The sequence below is a fragment of the Macrotis lagotis genome, chromosome 8 (assembly GCF_037893015.1).
Source record: "Macrotis lagotis isolate mMagLag1 chromosome 8, bilby.v1.9.chrom.fasta, whole genome shotgun sequence".
NCBI classification, from domain to species: Eukaryota; Metazoa; Chordata; class Mammalia; order Peramelemorphia; family Peramelidae; genus Macrotis; species Macrotis lagotis.
In genome coordinates, this window is record NC_133665.1 from 161,627,604 (window position 1) to 161,642,791 (window position 15,188).

The window sequence follows — 15,188 nt, forward strand, 5'->3', positions numbered from 1 at the left end:
TACCAGTCTCTCTCAACAAGGGCATCTTTGCTTTGTTGTTACAATCAAAGGTCATTCCTTGCCTTATTTTAATTAGTTTGTGTAGAAAATGGTATGTTTTTCATCAGTTCATTTTGGAGATTACTTTTCAGACGATAATGCCAAGAATAGTCAGTGTGCACTGAATTTATTGTTGAGTTTCAAACTAAAGGTCAGACCATTACAGATAAAAGGATGCTATTTTTCAAATCACAGTTTGTGTATTACACCAAAAGGGACACAGAATTGGCTCCTCCACTTGGTTCCTTACCATCTTTTGCTTTTCTTTGCAGCAGCAGCTTCAAGAGTTTTACAAAAAACAACAGGAACAGTTACAGCTCCAACTTTTACAACAACAACATGCTGGAAAACAGCCTAAAGAGGTACAGACAATACATATTTTACTTTCAAACCACAGATCCCAGAGGACTGTCTAGTGGCTATTAAACTGTCATTCATCTTTTAAATGATTGCACAACTGAGCTGACTGTATCAGGGCTCAGCTTTCAGCCTCAGAGTTATTGTCCTGTTTTCTCTCTAATTTTTCTGTGTTCCATTTGCTTGCTGCCACATTTTACTGCCCTGCTCCACGTTTGCCTTGTTCTGTGAGTATGGGACAAATGTTGTGATCTTCAGTGCTACTTTTGGAAACTGGCGTAACCAAAGGCCCAGATTTCCTTAGAGATATTTAAGTCTTCTCCATCCGATTGGATTGTTTAGGGAGTTTATAGGGAAGGGGAAGTGAAAACTATAGAATACCATTAATATATTTTGGGATTACAAAGCTAGACTTTTTTCCATACTGTACACTAAAAAAAATAATTCCCCTTCAGAAGCACTTTATTATGACTTGACAGTTACAGTTCAAAAAGATGATCAGATACTCATCCCTCTAACCATAATAGTCCCACTTTTTTTTTTCTTTGCTAATTTTACGGGCACATTCTCGACAATAAATAGTCAAATCATAAGACCATTATCCTTCTCAAAAGGAATAAGTTTAAGTTAAAAATACTTATCACTGTGACCACTTTTATATTTTTATTAACATATAAATGGTGATGCCCTAAAGCATAGACCCAACTTTCTCAGCTTTGATGCAGATCTGAGCATTTTGATATGTTGCTCATAGTGATAGATTAGAGTCATCTTTGCAGCATTATTACTCATGCTACCTGCTCTTGAAGGTAGTTTTATCATGGTAGATGTTTCTTATAGATGAACACTTCTTCTGAAGCTGGTCTGAGTTGTCATTTGATAACTGGTCAAAATTCCTATTTAATGACTTCTTTGTGCCTCCAAACCATCTTGACTAATTGGGACGTTGTTGAATAACCAACTTCCCAAAATGAGAAAGGATTACTGTCCATCTTCAATGTTATGATCCCTCATGTGAAAGTTGCTGACTGCCACCAATTTTCCACCTTGAGGGTGGCCTAACTCTTCTCCCTTCCCACTTCCCACTCCCTCCCCACCAGATTTGGCAAATCTCCTGGGCCATGCCAAGTCTGCATCTGGGGTCACATTTTTACCACCTGGTTCTAAAGCCCTAGTGGCTTCTGGGTTGGAGGCCTGTGATTGTGGTGGTGGTGGTGGTGGTGGTAGTGGTGATGGTGGCTTCAGGGAGTTTGGGGTGGGGGGAGGGATGTGGGGAAGAAATGTTATAATGAAAATGCTGACACAACCTTAAGGATAGTGGGTAACGGGTGCTGCTATAATAAAAAGGGAACAGATTAAAAAGTGTCTAAAATGTAAATCTAAAGGACTAACAGTAATTAAAATGGAAATGGCACAGGGAGGGAAGGCATGTAATTGTGAGATATCACTGTGCAGAATGCTCTCAGCTTTGTTTTGCTGGCTGTTTTTCTAATTCAGTAGGGCTTACTCATCAGTGGCAGTTCAATGCGCGTTAATGACTCTGGGATGCAGGCATCACTCTGGACAAAGAAATGATTATTGTGCGGTCAAAAGAAGTTCAAAGACAAGAAGGGAATTTCAGTTTTTTCCTTAGAGATCCACATTCAAGAGCATATAAATTAAGCCAAATGTTAAAAACCACAGTCTGAAAGCTGACTTCAAAGTCACAACTCTCTAATTAATGAACTGCGAGCTTCAGTTTGGACAAGTCGTGGTTTGATGCGCCCATAAATCAACATGACAGGCCTGTTTCACAGTCTCAGACAGTGCTTGTCATTGAGTCACATCAGATGTAAACACAGCAGAAAAAAAAGAGGGAATATGAAGGAGGTGCAATTGATCAACAGAATTGGTAAAAACTCACTTTTGAAGCACATTATGCATGATCACAGGAAATGGCTACAGCCTCAAGAGGCTTTCTCCTTCTGCTGTAGCTTTTTTGAATCCGATTTCTAACAGCCTTCAAAAGGGAGAAGAAGAATTCCGGAGCTTCTCCCCTGTGGCTGGCAGGCAATAACCCCCTGTTGTTATTTTGTGCTTCTTGCTTTTCAAAGGCGTCAAAATTTAGTTTTTTAAAGATCTTTAACTCGATATTTGAAGACAAACAATAAAGGGCTGCCACTGTCATTCTTATCAGTTACCAGCGATTGGATTTTTTCTTTCTGTTGCCACTTCTTATTAACCTCTTATTTGGTCTATTAGACATAGTTGGGAATGCACGCCTGCATGCTGGGAGAACATGAAAGTTCACATGGGCTCCGAGGGCAGATAAAGAAAGTTGAAGGGGAAAGTTACACTGCAGAATGAATGATAAAAGTTAACTCGACTAAATTGCTGTTGTCAGAAAGGAGACCATCCCCAGACGAAGATGAGGGCTCTGAGTTTGGGGCGGGAGGGGGGGGTACACTATAATTTGGGTTAAAAAGAGAAGGAAAAGTCAGACAATGTAATGGCATTTCGGAGTCTCCAAACATCCTCAGCTTCCCGTGCCCTTGCTTGGCCATACTGTTTGCCTGCAAAGTTGAAGATAAAGAACAGTTTGGAGTTGGTTATTTTTTTCTGATTAGGTATTGGAGGACATGGGGACATGCCTCCTTGAACTGACTGGATGTTTCCTGTACAAAGAGATTTGGCAGAGGCCTGTTGGAGTAGCGAATCTCATCCCACATGTCTTTCAGTTAGGACGATCCTTATTTTTCTGAGTTGAGGTCATTCTCTTGAAATTATTATGCAGTTGGTGGTCCTTTTGTGCTAAAAATGACAATAGAGTCACATGGTTGCAATTTCGTGATGTGGACTGGTGGTTATGATTTTAACAAGGTTTGAACTTGGATGTCGACAGATGGAACAAGTGTATTAATTTACCCAATCCCCTGGTCATTAGTGGCTCATAATTTTGTATCTTCAGCTTCCATCCGTCCCTTTTGTTTTTTTTTTTTTCTTTTTACGTAGTTCTCCGGTAAGAGACTTGACCTTTAACAGACCAATATACCTTTTACTCTCATTTTTTTCAAAAGTTGTAGTGATATATTTCCAGGGCAAATCAAGAACTTATTATGGCCCAAGTCTTAACTCAATGGATACTCTAGGGAGGTATAGAGGTGGGGGGGACCTATCCCATTGTAACTGCCGGACTCATTAATATCTGACCAAATTGATGTGGAAAATAAGCAGAATTAATTGCAAATCAGGGGAAGAGAAGAATCCCATTTTGTGGAGTTGAGCCTAGGCTGAGCTGATTGTTTGAAAAAGGCCGTTTGTCCTCGAGCAGTTATGACAGTTTATGTTAGGCAGTAGGGAGTAACCTAAGAAAAGAAAACAGACCTTTGACAGAAGCTTTAGGGAGGGGATCAAAAATGCAAGTTTTATCAGGATATTTCAGCATTTTAACACTGACTACTGACCTGACAACAGGACTGCACTGAGACCTTTTTTGTATGCATTCAATTGTGAGAAGTAAACAAACTTGCTCGTATCCTGTGTTTGGTAACTGGGTGGGGAGCACAGTTTGGCAACGTGTGTTGCTTTTAAATTCTTTCTTGGACAATGGGCCTTGTATACTTTTATATCCTGGCTTTTCAGATGTAGAGAGCTTTCATGAGCTTTTCCTAGGGATAGCTGCAGAGACAACAGAGAGGCCATCAGTCATTTTAAATAAATAAATAAATTTTAGGCACTTAATTTATAAAAGGGTGGGGACTCCCAAAAGATTATGTTCATTCTGGAGAAAATTGAATCCAATTTTTTTTTCATGTTTTTGACTGGGGGGGAGGGGAGGGGGGAATGTTGGGAATTAATATCTGTTGAAGAAGTGAAAAAAAATATTTTTGACATGAATATAACTATCATTGGGTTTTACATTAATATGATAACTTGGGAAAGAGTGAAAACAATTGGATCATTTTATGCATGCTGTTCCTAAAATGAAAACACTGGCTTTTCATTTAAATTTATTTAAATTTTTGTTGTCAGTGCTATAGATTTTGTTTTTTGGAGTGAAACTCAATTAACTTTCCCAGTGGCATGGTAGTAAGTCTGAAATTGGTTGCTAATATGAGAATGATGGCTTTTTACTGTAAAATAAACTACTTGAGGATTAAAAGGAAAACAACATTTTCCTCTTTCTTTGAATGTTCAGTCAGAAGGGTTTAAAACATACATTCTATTTTATGTATATGCCAGATAAGACTGGAAGTTAGGTCAAGTGGGATATAATTATTCTCTGAGGTATAATTATTAAGCAAGGTCATATAAGAACTGAAAGGGTTGGTAGTCCCTTAAAGTCTTTCAGGAGCACATATAAAATATGATCTCTATGATATTTTAAAATAATAATAATTAGGAAAATTAAATGTATCTCTTTCTTTACCTGTCTATTTTGCCTGCAGTCTGTGAAGGGTTAATTTTCTTTCCATAATTGTTAGCCATAATGTGGATAAGACCTCCACCTTAGTATGATTCCTAGCAGATTAGGGATATTAGATAATTTCCTTCTATTTATTGTACTCCTGCACTGTATTATCTTTCTATCACTCAGATAATTACTAAGGAAATCTACATTAATTTTTTTTTTTTTTTTTTGGCTAGCACAAGAAGCTTCTAAACACTGGCATGGTGTATTGATGTTTTACACAACAAAAGTTTTCCGTCATTAGTACAATAAGCAAAAAGATATTTATCTTAATGTAAAGCCTTCCATGTGGTTTTTAGAGAACAAAGAAGGGGGAAAAAAAAGATCCACGATGAGCCACAAACCTAGGGGCTTTCTTAACTAAACAGAAATTGGGGGATATGAAGCTGAGAGTACTGTACATATCATACTCACATTCAAGTAAGATGTTGTTTGCTAAATTATGAATGTGTGTAATTAAAATCTAGTGGCTGTTTCTATGAAAGATTTACAATGTTATTTCATCGTTTGTCATGGCTAATTAACAATATTAGATGAAGTTTTTCTTCTTCAAAGGTCTGATTTTTTCTCATTTATTTACGTCAGAAGTGATAAACAGAGCAGTTAAAAGCTTCTGCTGCTGGAGGAAGGAGAAGAGCAGTGTGTTCCTTTACACCTCAAAGGTTCAGGGTTCAAATCCCTCTGGAGGAAAGTAACTCAGTCCTGTTTATAATGAGAACAATTAAAATGTTCAAAGGCTTAGGAGTTTAAGTAGTCAATGTAAGACAGAGCTTTTCAAGAAGTTGGTAAAGTAGCCCTGGTGGAGGAATGATGGATGCTTAAGTGAGGGCTACTATGGAGCAGAGGTAATAAATTAATCTCATCAGGCTCCTTTAATGGGCGAACTAATCTGGGGACTTTTGATAGAGCATGTGGCACTGAGTCCTTCATTTCAAAATGTTTGATGATGTTGAGAAGTTTGAAAACTTGAGATTTCCGACTATCCTTGGGACAGATCTACCTAATTCCACTCCCCTCATTTCTGGTTTCTTGCAGCCCCAGCAACAGCAGGTGGCAGCTACCCAACAGTTGGCCTTTCAACAGCAGCTCTTACAGATGCAGCAGTTACAGCAGCAACACCTCCTGTCCTTGCAGCGCCAGGGCCTGCTAACCATTCAGCCTGGACAGCCTGCCCTTCCCCTCCAGCCTCTTGCTCAAGGTATGTGTTGAGTTATGAAGAAGGGATTCTAAATATCCTTTTGAATGAATATAAATTCGTCACAGCCGAATCTGTTCATACATCCAAAACATGAATATACACACAAAAAAAAAGGTGAACCATCCATAACTGGTGAAGTTGGAGAGTGGAATCATGGTAGAAGATGTACCCTTAGAGCAGCAAACTCAACCTTGGAATTTAGATTCATTGTGTATTTCTCTAATTGAAGAATATTTTTAATGGAACATTTTAGCCATTTTCTGAAGTTTTTAAGTTTGGCGAAACTAATTTTTCTTTTACGGTTTTAACATTAATTTTAAAACATTCTTTAGGGGCAGCTAGGTGGCGCAGTAGATAAAGCACTGGCCCTGGAGTCAGTAGTACCTGGGTTCAAATCTGGTCTCAGATACTTAATAATTACCTAGCCCTGTGGCCTTGGGCAAGCCACTTAACCCCATTTGCCTTGAAAAAACCTAAAAAAAAAAATTTTTTTTCTAACTTGCCCAGACTCAATCCTCTGTTTTATTTTACACATGATATTTAATATTTGAGACTTAAATCAAGTCCCCCCCCCACCCAATCTTCCCTATTCCCACACATCCCTGTTGTCTAAGGGGGAAAAAAATCAGAAGCTACCTCTTTGTCATGACAGGAGAAACTCTAAAGGAAGTTTGGTCTTAAAATGGTTTAAATCCCAAACTGTAACTTTAAAGACTACAAACATCTCACGACAGATAGCATCCTTAGACCCAATTTTGGGAAATTTTAGGATCCAAATAAGGGCAACAGAGTTTTGTGGAATTTGATGAATGACATTTGACAACCCCTTCTGATCTACATAGGCCTTTGGACTCAGAGTCTGATTGGGAAATAGAGCAGTTGGCTTGAGCTGCTTTAAGTGGATAAATTATTCAAACTTCATTTTCAGAAGTGTCATATCAGTCTGTGCTTGTAAAAAAAAAAACTCTTCCCATAGGTCTCCTTTTGTGTGTTATCTCTCTACCATTAGACTGCAAGCTCCTTGAAGGCAAGGACTGTCTTAGCATTGTGCTTACCCAATTCCTAGCAGAGAGTTGGGACTTAATGAATATGTGTTGCACTGGATTTGTTCTAAAAGGAAGCACATTTAAGTTTTTTCCTCAGCGATTGGAGTCTGTTCACACTCCTGTTCACATTTGTGAGTTTATATATTGTCTTTCAAATTGTTGCATTAAAGATCTTTGTGAGTGGTACTGAATTTTCTTCCAAAATGGGTTTGTCAGAAAATAGTCAAGTTTCAGTGTGCGTGCAGTTTTTGGGAACGTGTGATAGACTCAGAGTTTCATCTCCATTGAACCCAGGGAAGGATCCTGGTATTGGAATCTCCCCTAGACACCTTTGACCACACCCTTTTCCAGCCTATCTCTTTTCCAACTTTGAAACCCTAACCTTCTCTCCATTTTTTCCCCTTTTTTCCTCAAAGTCCTCACTCCTTCATTATGCTTGGATGGCTCAAATGCTTGCTATTTAATCAGCACCCCCTGCATTGCTGTCAAAATAGAAGATTTGGTAACTGAGCAATACAAAAGGAAATGAAAGGGCACATAGGCTAATGCGCCTTGGGCTGGCAAAACGTTAAAACGTGCTTTAATTACACCTTCAGGTTTATTGTTGGAAACATCACAGGCTGTTCTTCCACACCCACTGGACTCCAGCTTCACCCTTTCTCATTTTTTCCCACAGCTCCTACACTATTAAGTTTGCTCACTAAGGTTTATTGTTAGAGTACATCAGTTAAGCTGTCCAAAAGAGGGCAATTGGGCAGTGACAAGACACGCTCGTGTAATGTGAAAGAAATGAATGTGGTGATGCATGAAGTGTAATCTGTGCGGTAACACATCAGAGACACCAGTAGGTAATTCAGCAGTCATGGCATTGATTGATATGCTTAGCAGTCTGGGAGAACTATTAGCCCCTACAACATGAAGAAAAAGCATATTTAAAACCTAAGGGGTGCCTCCGAGTGTGCCAGAGATCACATAAACATAAACAGAGGTGCTTCGGAGGTCAGGCCCTTGCAGTGAAATGAACTCAGTGTGGTTGACAACCCTTGGGAAAGTAGGGGCTCTAGCATTTGGACCCCATCTCCCCACCCCTTTTCTTGAAGTGCCTCGAGAATTCAGGCCAGTTGGACGACAACATGATTTTTTTTTATCAGAGAGATGATGGCTTAAAACTGATGTCATTACGAGGTTTAAATCAACTTTCTGCTTGCTTGAACATGGTCACCTGGGTATGGATGTACAAGGACAAAAAAAGGTTGATCAACTCTGTTTGTCTTTGAGCCTGTGATACCTGGGGTTGTGAAATTGAGTTCCATGAACAGTAATCTGTCAACTGTCCCCACAACATACATTTTTTAAACCTGTGCCTGAATTTTCTTTTATAATGAAGGGGACCAGTTGTCCTGGAGAAAAAAAAAAAAAGGAGGAGGTAATAAGGAGCCGAGACCATGCATTAAAATCATTGGTGATATATAGTTCATACCAAATCCAAGATGTTTTTATTTTAGAATTACCAGTTTTCTGTGTGTCCTAAATATATTAAAATGGAGTTAAGGGGAATCTCAAAAATGACAGTGTGGGCTCTGGAATCTTTGAAGCCATTTTCTAGTAAATGACTCTAAGAGATGAATGATGGCACTCTCTATTGCAGAGTGGACAGGTTTTCTTTTAAGGTTACATTTGCACCTCTCCTAGACCTTAAATAATTAGCATATCCCTGTTGTTTTCCATTGTAGTTATTCGGATTCCTAAAGGGCAGGGCTAATTTTTTTTTTATACTTCACTGCAAATTCAATAATATTCTGACCTTCTAATTTTTAAACTGTGAATTGTAGATAGGCAAATTATATACTTTATTTTGTACCTGTTAATGGATTTCTTTAACTTGGTACTACTATTATTCTCCTACATCATTTTGGAGGAAATGCTTAGTTTCTGGAAATTTGATATCCATTTAGCCTGATGAGTGACTGGCTTTCCTTTCAACTGTCTTAGTGCTATCAGGATATCTTGACTGTCAAATGAACATCTTTTGATGTATTCATTGAACCAGCAGCTTAATGTTATTTTCTGACTATAGCAGCCATGGAGAGCACTGAGCTGACCACCCCTAGCATGGCTGATGTCACTCCTTAAATAATGACATCAGTTTCTTCCCTTAGAGAAGAGGATAGTATAATTAAATTAGCTGTTACCTTCACAGTTTGCCCAGGAAAGAGTGTTGACACTATTTCTCTAATTAAACTTTTCTAAGTTCCTTATTTGAAGGATGTATGGCGGCCACACGTGCACATACACTCATATCATTGAAAGATGGAGCTGAGCAGTGTTGCAATAGGTCAAGCCAGGGGAGAAGGATCTTAAGTCTAGAACCGATAGTGCATCAGTGAGTTTAGTCTTCATTTGCTGGGTAAATATGGAGGGAGTGGCAGGAGACTTTTATAAGCCTGGCCACTGCTCAGAAGAGAAAAGATACAGGTAACAGTGAATAGGATTCTCTCCAGCTGAAAGTAAATAACCTGAAAGCAAATAGTTTAATCATTCAAAAAATGGGCGACTTCGTTTTTTTTTTTTAATATTTGTTTATTCCTAAACAATAAAAGAAGTGTTGACTTGTGGAGTTTCATATTAATACTGAGTTATCAACAGAGGAGTCTATTCACTATTGTTTCAATTGAGTAAACAGTGGTGGAAGGGTCAGCGGTGTTCACAGGTAATTGTTAGTGTGCAGACAGTCCTGTCAAGTATGTTCGCTAAAAATACATCCTTACAACCCACACTGTCACTTTGCAAGGTGTTTGAAAATAATAGCCCAGATGCAGCCAAACAGGCCATCGGATTGGCTAGTGACCTTTCTCTTTGTTTAATTTGCCTCGGAGGTTTAATTTCAGGGGACAAGTAATAATTGAATATGTCTAATAACTAAATGCTCATTTGGGACAAAATCCATCAAAATCTAATTGGCATTTGATTTTTATGAAAGAAAGAGGCCTTGGTTTTCAATGGCTAGATCTGTTCGAGGAATATCGGATAGCTTAATGTAGAAATTGAAGCTTCCTTTTTCATATATATTAATTGCAAATACTTAAGCATTTTCGCATTTTTGAGGAGAATAGTTCCCAGATACCAACTGTTTTTGTTAATGCCACTCTCGGAAAGGCGGGGAAGGTTATTGGTCTGCTGTGCAATAATTTACTCCTCTTTGATATGCAAACGATCCACGGTGAATATAAAAAAATCCTATCAGACTCATTTCACACTTCTTAACCACTTAGATTCTCTGGAGTCTATCGCCTCATTAGACCCGTGCTCTCCAAAGCTAGCATAATTAAAATCTTTAACAGTTTAGCAAAGTAAAGATGTTTGGCTGATCACGTTGAGATGATTATCTATCTATTGTATTCTAAATGACAAAAATAAATTAAATTTAGACCTTGGCATTTTTTATTATGTGTTTCAAATGAATATAATGCATACAGCCTTCTCCTTTAATTCAATACCTTAGCTTGCTTAAGATACATGCCAGTTTCAGCTGCTTTTATAGAGTCAGAAAATGGCAGATTTCCTAGGATGGCTGTGTTACAATTGATTGAAACAATGAACAGTGATCCAAAACACCTGGAAATGGAGTTCTGCCACAGGCCTGCCTTGAAACCTGCAGGAGTTCCATTTTTCGGTATCCTTTCAAGGGACATTGTCATTCGGCAGTTGCCCTTGTAAATATTTTTCTCCTGTAGGCTTTCCCAACATGAAGTGTGTCTTATTTATGTGGGGTTTGGGAATTTGGTTCAGTAGAGAAGTGTCATCTGATTAAAGGTTAGGTCACCCAAAATGGTGAGTATGACATATGGATAATGTCTCTACTTCTCACTGGGAAATTCAAGTATACACTTGACATATGTGTCTTCAAACCTCTGTCCACTTTGACCCCTTTAGAAAACAACAGGTTTTTTTTATTACCCAGAGCTTATTTAATGTTTTCATTTTACTCTTGAATGGCTCATTAGCATTGATCTAAGAAATGACAGTAATAATAGTGTTACTTGTATAAAAAGTTATACAGTTTTTCGGTAGACACATCCATCAATTAAGTGAGCAGTCCTAGAAACCAAAATTAATGAGGAAGATAGGTGTGTTAATGAAATAATCATAGTATAATCAATTTGACTGTTAAAATTTGAAAAGCATTTCAGGAAGACAATATGAATTCATAATTTATGTCTAAAAGTGATTAATAAAAACTATATTTAATAACAAAGCTATTTGTCATCATTTAAAGCTCAAGCACAAAAAATTAGTCATGTTGTGGTTCATGTTGTCCTAATACCATAGTTGAATAATTTCCTTTCTAGTCCTTCCTTATGTCTTAAAATAAATTCACTTTAGCAAAATTAGTGAAACCGAATATTGGATGAAGTCTCCTGGGGTCATAGATTTAAAACTGGAAGGAACCAAAGACTTCCAGACCAAGCATCATGGGAAAATCTTTTGCCACATTGATGGAAAAAGGGCTAGGCTTATAAAAGTGGGTTACTCTTCCCAATTCTGCTCTGATGAGTGACCTCTTTCCCACAAGCCTTTCCTTGGACTCAGCCTCAGTTTTCTCATTTGTTTAGTGAATGCGGGTTGTTCCCGACTTCCACAGCCCCTTCTCTCTCCCACCATGCTGTAAGGACCCAACTTTAACTGGTCCTTGTGGCCAGGCTTCAATGAGATTCCCATTTCAGAGACTTGAGTGGTTTTAACAGTAAAGTGGGAAGCCTTTATTTAATGGGCGGGCACACACATACACATACTCACACACACTCTCAAAAAAAAAAAAAACCTAACACTGGGCTTTGTTTACTGACTCTTTGATTTAATTACTGTTTGAAGAGGACGGAATTAGCTGTTAATTGATTTAATTATCCAATTTGTTTGTTTCAGGCATGATTCCAGCCGAACTGCAGCAGCTCTGGAAAGAAGTGACAAGCTCGCATCCAGGGGAAGAAACCCCGAGCAACAACCATAGCAGCTTGGATCTGTCTTCCACATGTGTCACCACCTCCTCTGCACCTTCCAAGACCTCCTTAATCATGAACCCCCACGCCTCCACCAATGGACAGCTAGCACCAGTTCATACTCCTAAAAGAGAAAGGTAGGAGCCAAGTCTTGGCTGGAACATGGTCATCTGGGCAATGAGCAGCCCTTCAAAGGGGGTGTGAGGATGTATGTGTGTGCATGTGTGCATGTTCAAATCCCTCTTTATATCGCACTGATCTCTAATTGGATTCATATGATGAGAATGTCCATGTAATGACTTAAGAATTTATTCAATATACACTGTGGTGTGAAACATCTAATTATTTCTCCTTTTTTCAAAATGGAATTAGTGTTAATATAGACATAACCCAGAGCTTATGGCAAAGGGGCCACAAGATGCTTATGTCCTCATGACCTTGGTTTCATACAGAGCTCCCTCTTCCTTTCCTGTGCTTCCATGGGATACTTTTAGAAGTATTTTGCTCTACTTTCTTGTGAAGGGAATAGGTGAGTGCATTCAGCCTGGCCTGCAAATACGGTGCATGGTCCTGTTGGAGATGAGGACCTTGGGTTATCATCACTCAGGATTTGATTCTTTAGGGAACAGGTTAGTGCACTGAAGCTACCCCTCCAAAGTTCCAAAGAAGCTAAAAAAATAGCAATTTTATGGATTTTTGGATTTCTGTTCATCATAGAAACATTTTATATCATTCAAAATAGCATTAAAATCTTTTAAAATCAATTGGGTTATGTTTCAATCAAATGTTTCATAGCTATCAATTTTTTTTTTGGTTTAGGGGGGAAATGTTGAAAAAAAGCACTTTGCATTCACTTGACCAGATACTGATTTAAGGCTCTACCATATCTGAGGTGAACTATACTAGATAAAGGGGAGTAGAAAAAAGGGAGGAAGATATCACAGTACCAATATTTGTTTACAATTAGGTATAGAAATACAAAATCTGAAGGAAAAATGAAGTTTGAAAGTTAAGACACCTAATTACCCCCATTCCCCCCCAAAAAATTATTAATTAAATTTGACAGTGGTCCTTCCAATGAAAGCTGTTTCAACCAGTAATATTTATTAAATACCTACTGTTTGCCAGATACTTTTAAAAATCATGCTATTGTAATATATACTTGTAATCAATAAAACGATCAATAAAAATGTCTTGAGTACCCTATACTATGTACTTTATACATAGAAATGATTTTCTTTTAAGATCCTCATGCTTGTATAATATGCTTTACATCAGTTTCATATTTGTGTCCTGAAGAGTTTTTTAATATGATTTCTGAATAGAATATAAATTCTTCCATTACAGGACCTTTTCTTTCCTATTTTTGTTTTTCTGTCACTAGCATCTAACTTAGTAAATGCTTTTTTAATTTACATGCTTGTTAAATGGGACAGTATTATCTTTTTGTTGCTGTGGGTTCTTATATAAGCATGTTAATGGTCTTTCCAAAAATATTAATTATTCTTTTTAAAGTTTCATTTTTTTTCCCAAGTAACAAAATTTATTGAAACAGGTTTTCCTCTTTTTTTTTTTTTTTTGGCTCTCTTTATTCAATCCATTTTTATGAATGTAGAGTCTAATGACAAAAAAGCATTATATCTATTGCATTATGTATTTCATATTATAAATCAGTACCCTTGGTAACAAATTTACAGTGATATGTGATATAAATGTTTTCTTCAGAAAACTAAGACATTTTTATTAGATGATTTTAAAATTGGTACAGCAATAGGAGAAGAAGAAGCAAGTGATTTAAATAGTTGCTAAGCTTATTAGCTTGAAAATGATTTGGAGAATAGGCTAGGATAAAGTGAGTGTCAAATGGGAACCATTGGGTGAATATAAGCTTCTGTTGACTTCAAGGGAAGGTCGACATTTTTACATCCAAATTTTGAGCTTGGCTCTTCCTTCCTGTATCTGTTTATGTTGCCTTTTGTTGTAATATTTTCAGAAAGGAAAACTTCAGATAGTATAAAATAAAAGGTTCTAGATTTAACCTTGCCTTTCTTTTCTTTGATGTACTAAGGCTTATACCATCCATTTAGTACAGAGTGATTGAATTACATCTTTATCCATAAGTAGAATGGGAGACTATACAGCAAAGAATGCCCACTGATGCACTTAAGGTTTTTGTTGCAGGCCTGGCGGCCCTTGTGGTGCCTGCCTACATTTCATATGACACACAAGCCTCTTCTTGTTTAGATGCATTGCATTTAGTTTCACGCTAAAAGGATATATATCTGTAGTTGGTATAGGAGAGTGGTAGATTAGCAATGGAAAAAAATGGGAAAAGAATAGCCCCTTTTTATGTCTCAAGGTGCATTTAAGAGTAAATGGATCCAAGGCAGAGGCAGAGTAATTCCAGGAGCTGGAAGTTGGTATGATTCTCTCATGTTCATTTGGATCCTCAGAAGTTAAGGTGAATGTGTCAATATTCTGAAGAAATGTTATTGGACAGTGGTGGTATTGGAATGAAATGTCTCCATTTTGGCAGTGTAGTTTTATAGTGAATGAAATTTGGTAAGGAAAAGAAAGGGGAAACCCAAAGGTGAGAAAGGAAGCATTTTGCAATTTATAAAATACTGGGCAAGATTTCATGGGCTTAATATAACTCTCAGGTCACCAGTCAGTCTATTTCCATCTACTCTTTTTTTTTTTCACCTCATTTAATCCTGAGGCCGATAGTGAGAAGAACAAAATAGAGCAGAGAGAAAATTGTGAGTAAAACTGGTTCAAATCCTGCTTCTCACCCTCAAGGAAAGACCTTGGGCAAGTTCCTTCATGCCTTTGAATTTCAGCTTTACCATCTAGTAAATGAAAATGAGAATGACATTTCAGAGCAATATTATGGATTATTGACTAGTTATCCAACAACTGTTCACGTGATGTTTGGCATCCAAACAAAGCAACTGATTCTTGTCCCTCAGCAAAGGACTTTAAGATTGTTGTTGAAGGTGATGTACTTCCATCCTTTCATTTGGGGCTGAGGAGCAGTAGCTCATTCTCTTCCCAGTCCTGTGCTTTGCTTTCTAGTTGTCTCTGGTCCTGCTTTGGAAACT

General features: G+C 37.7%; 1 protein-coding gene across 21 annotated transcripts in view; it reads left to right on the forward strand.

The window, feature by feature from the left end:
* The window catches only part of FOXP1 (forkhead box P1), a 671,450-nt gene that overhangs the window by 572,346 nt on the left and 83,916 nt on the right, over window positions 1-15,188 (forward strand). For 19 of the 21 annotated variants that reach the window (XM_074198735.1, XM_074198737.1, XM_074198738.1 and 16 more), the window contains 3 exons: window positions 312-401; window positions 5,882-6,044; window positions 12,014-12,224. In XM_074198735.1, coding sequence (XP_074054836.1) covers window positions 312-401; window positions 5,882-6,044; window positions 12,014-12,224 — 464 coding nt within the window. The remainder of the gene's footprint in view (window positions 1-311; window positions 402-5,881; window positions 6,045-12,013; window positions 12,225-15,188) is intronic. The other 2 variants (XM_074198743.1, XM_074198744.1) reach the window with 1 other exon arrangement.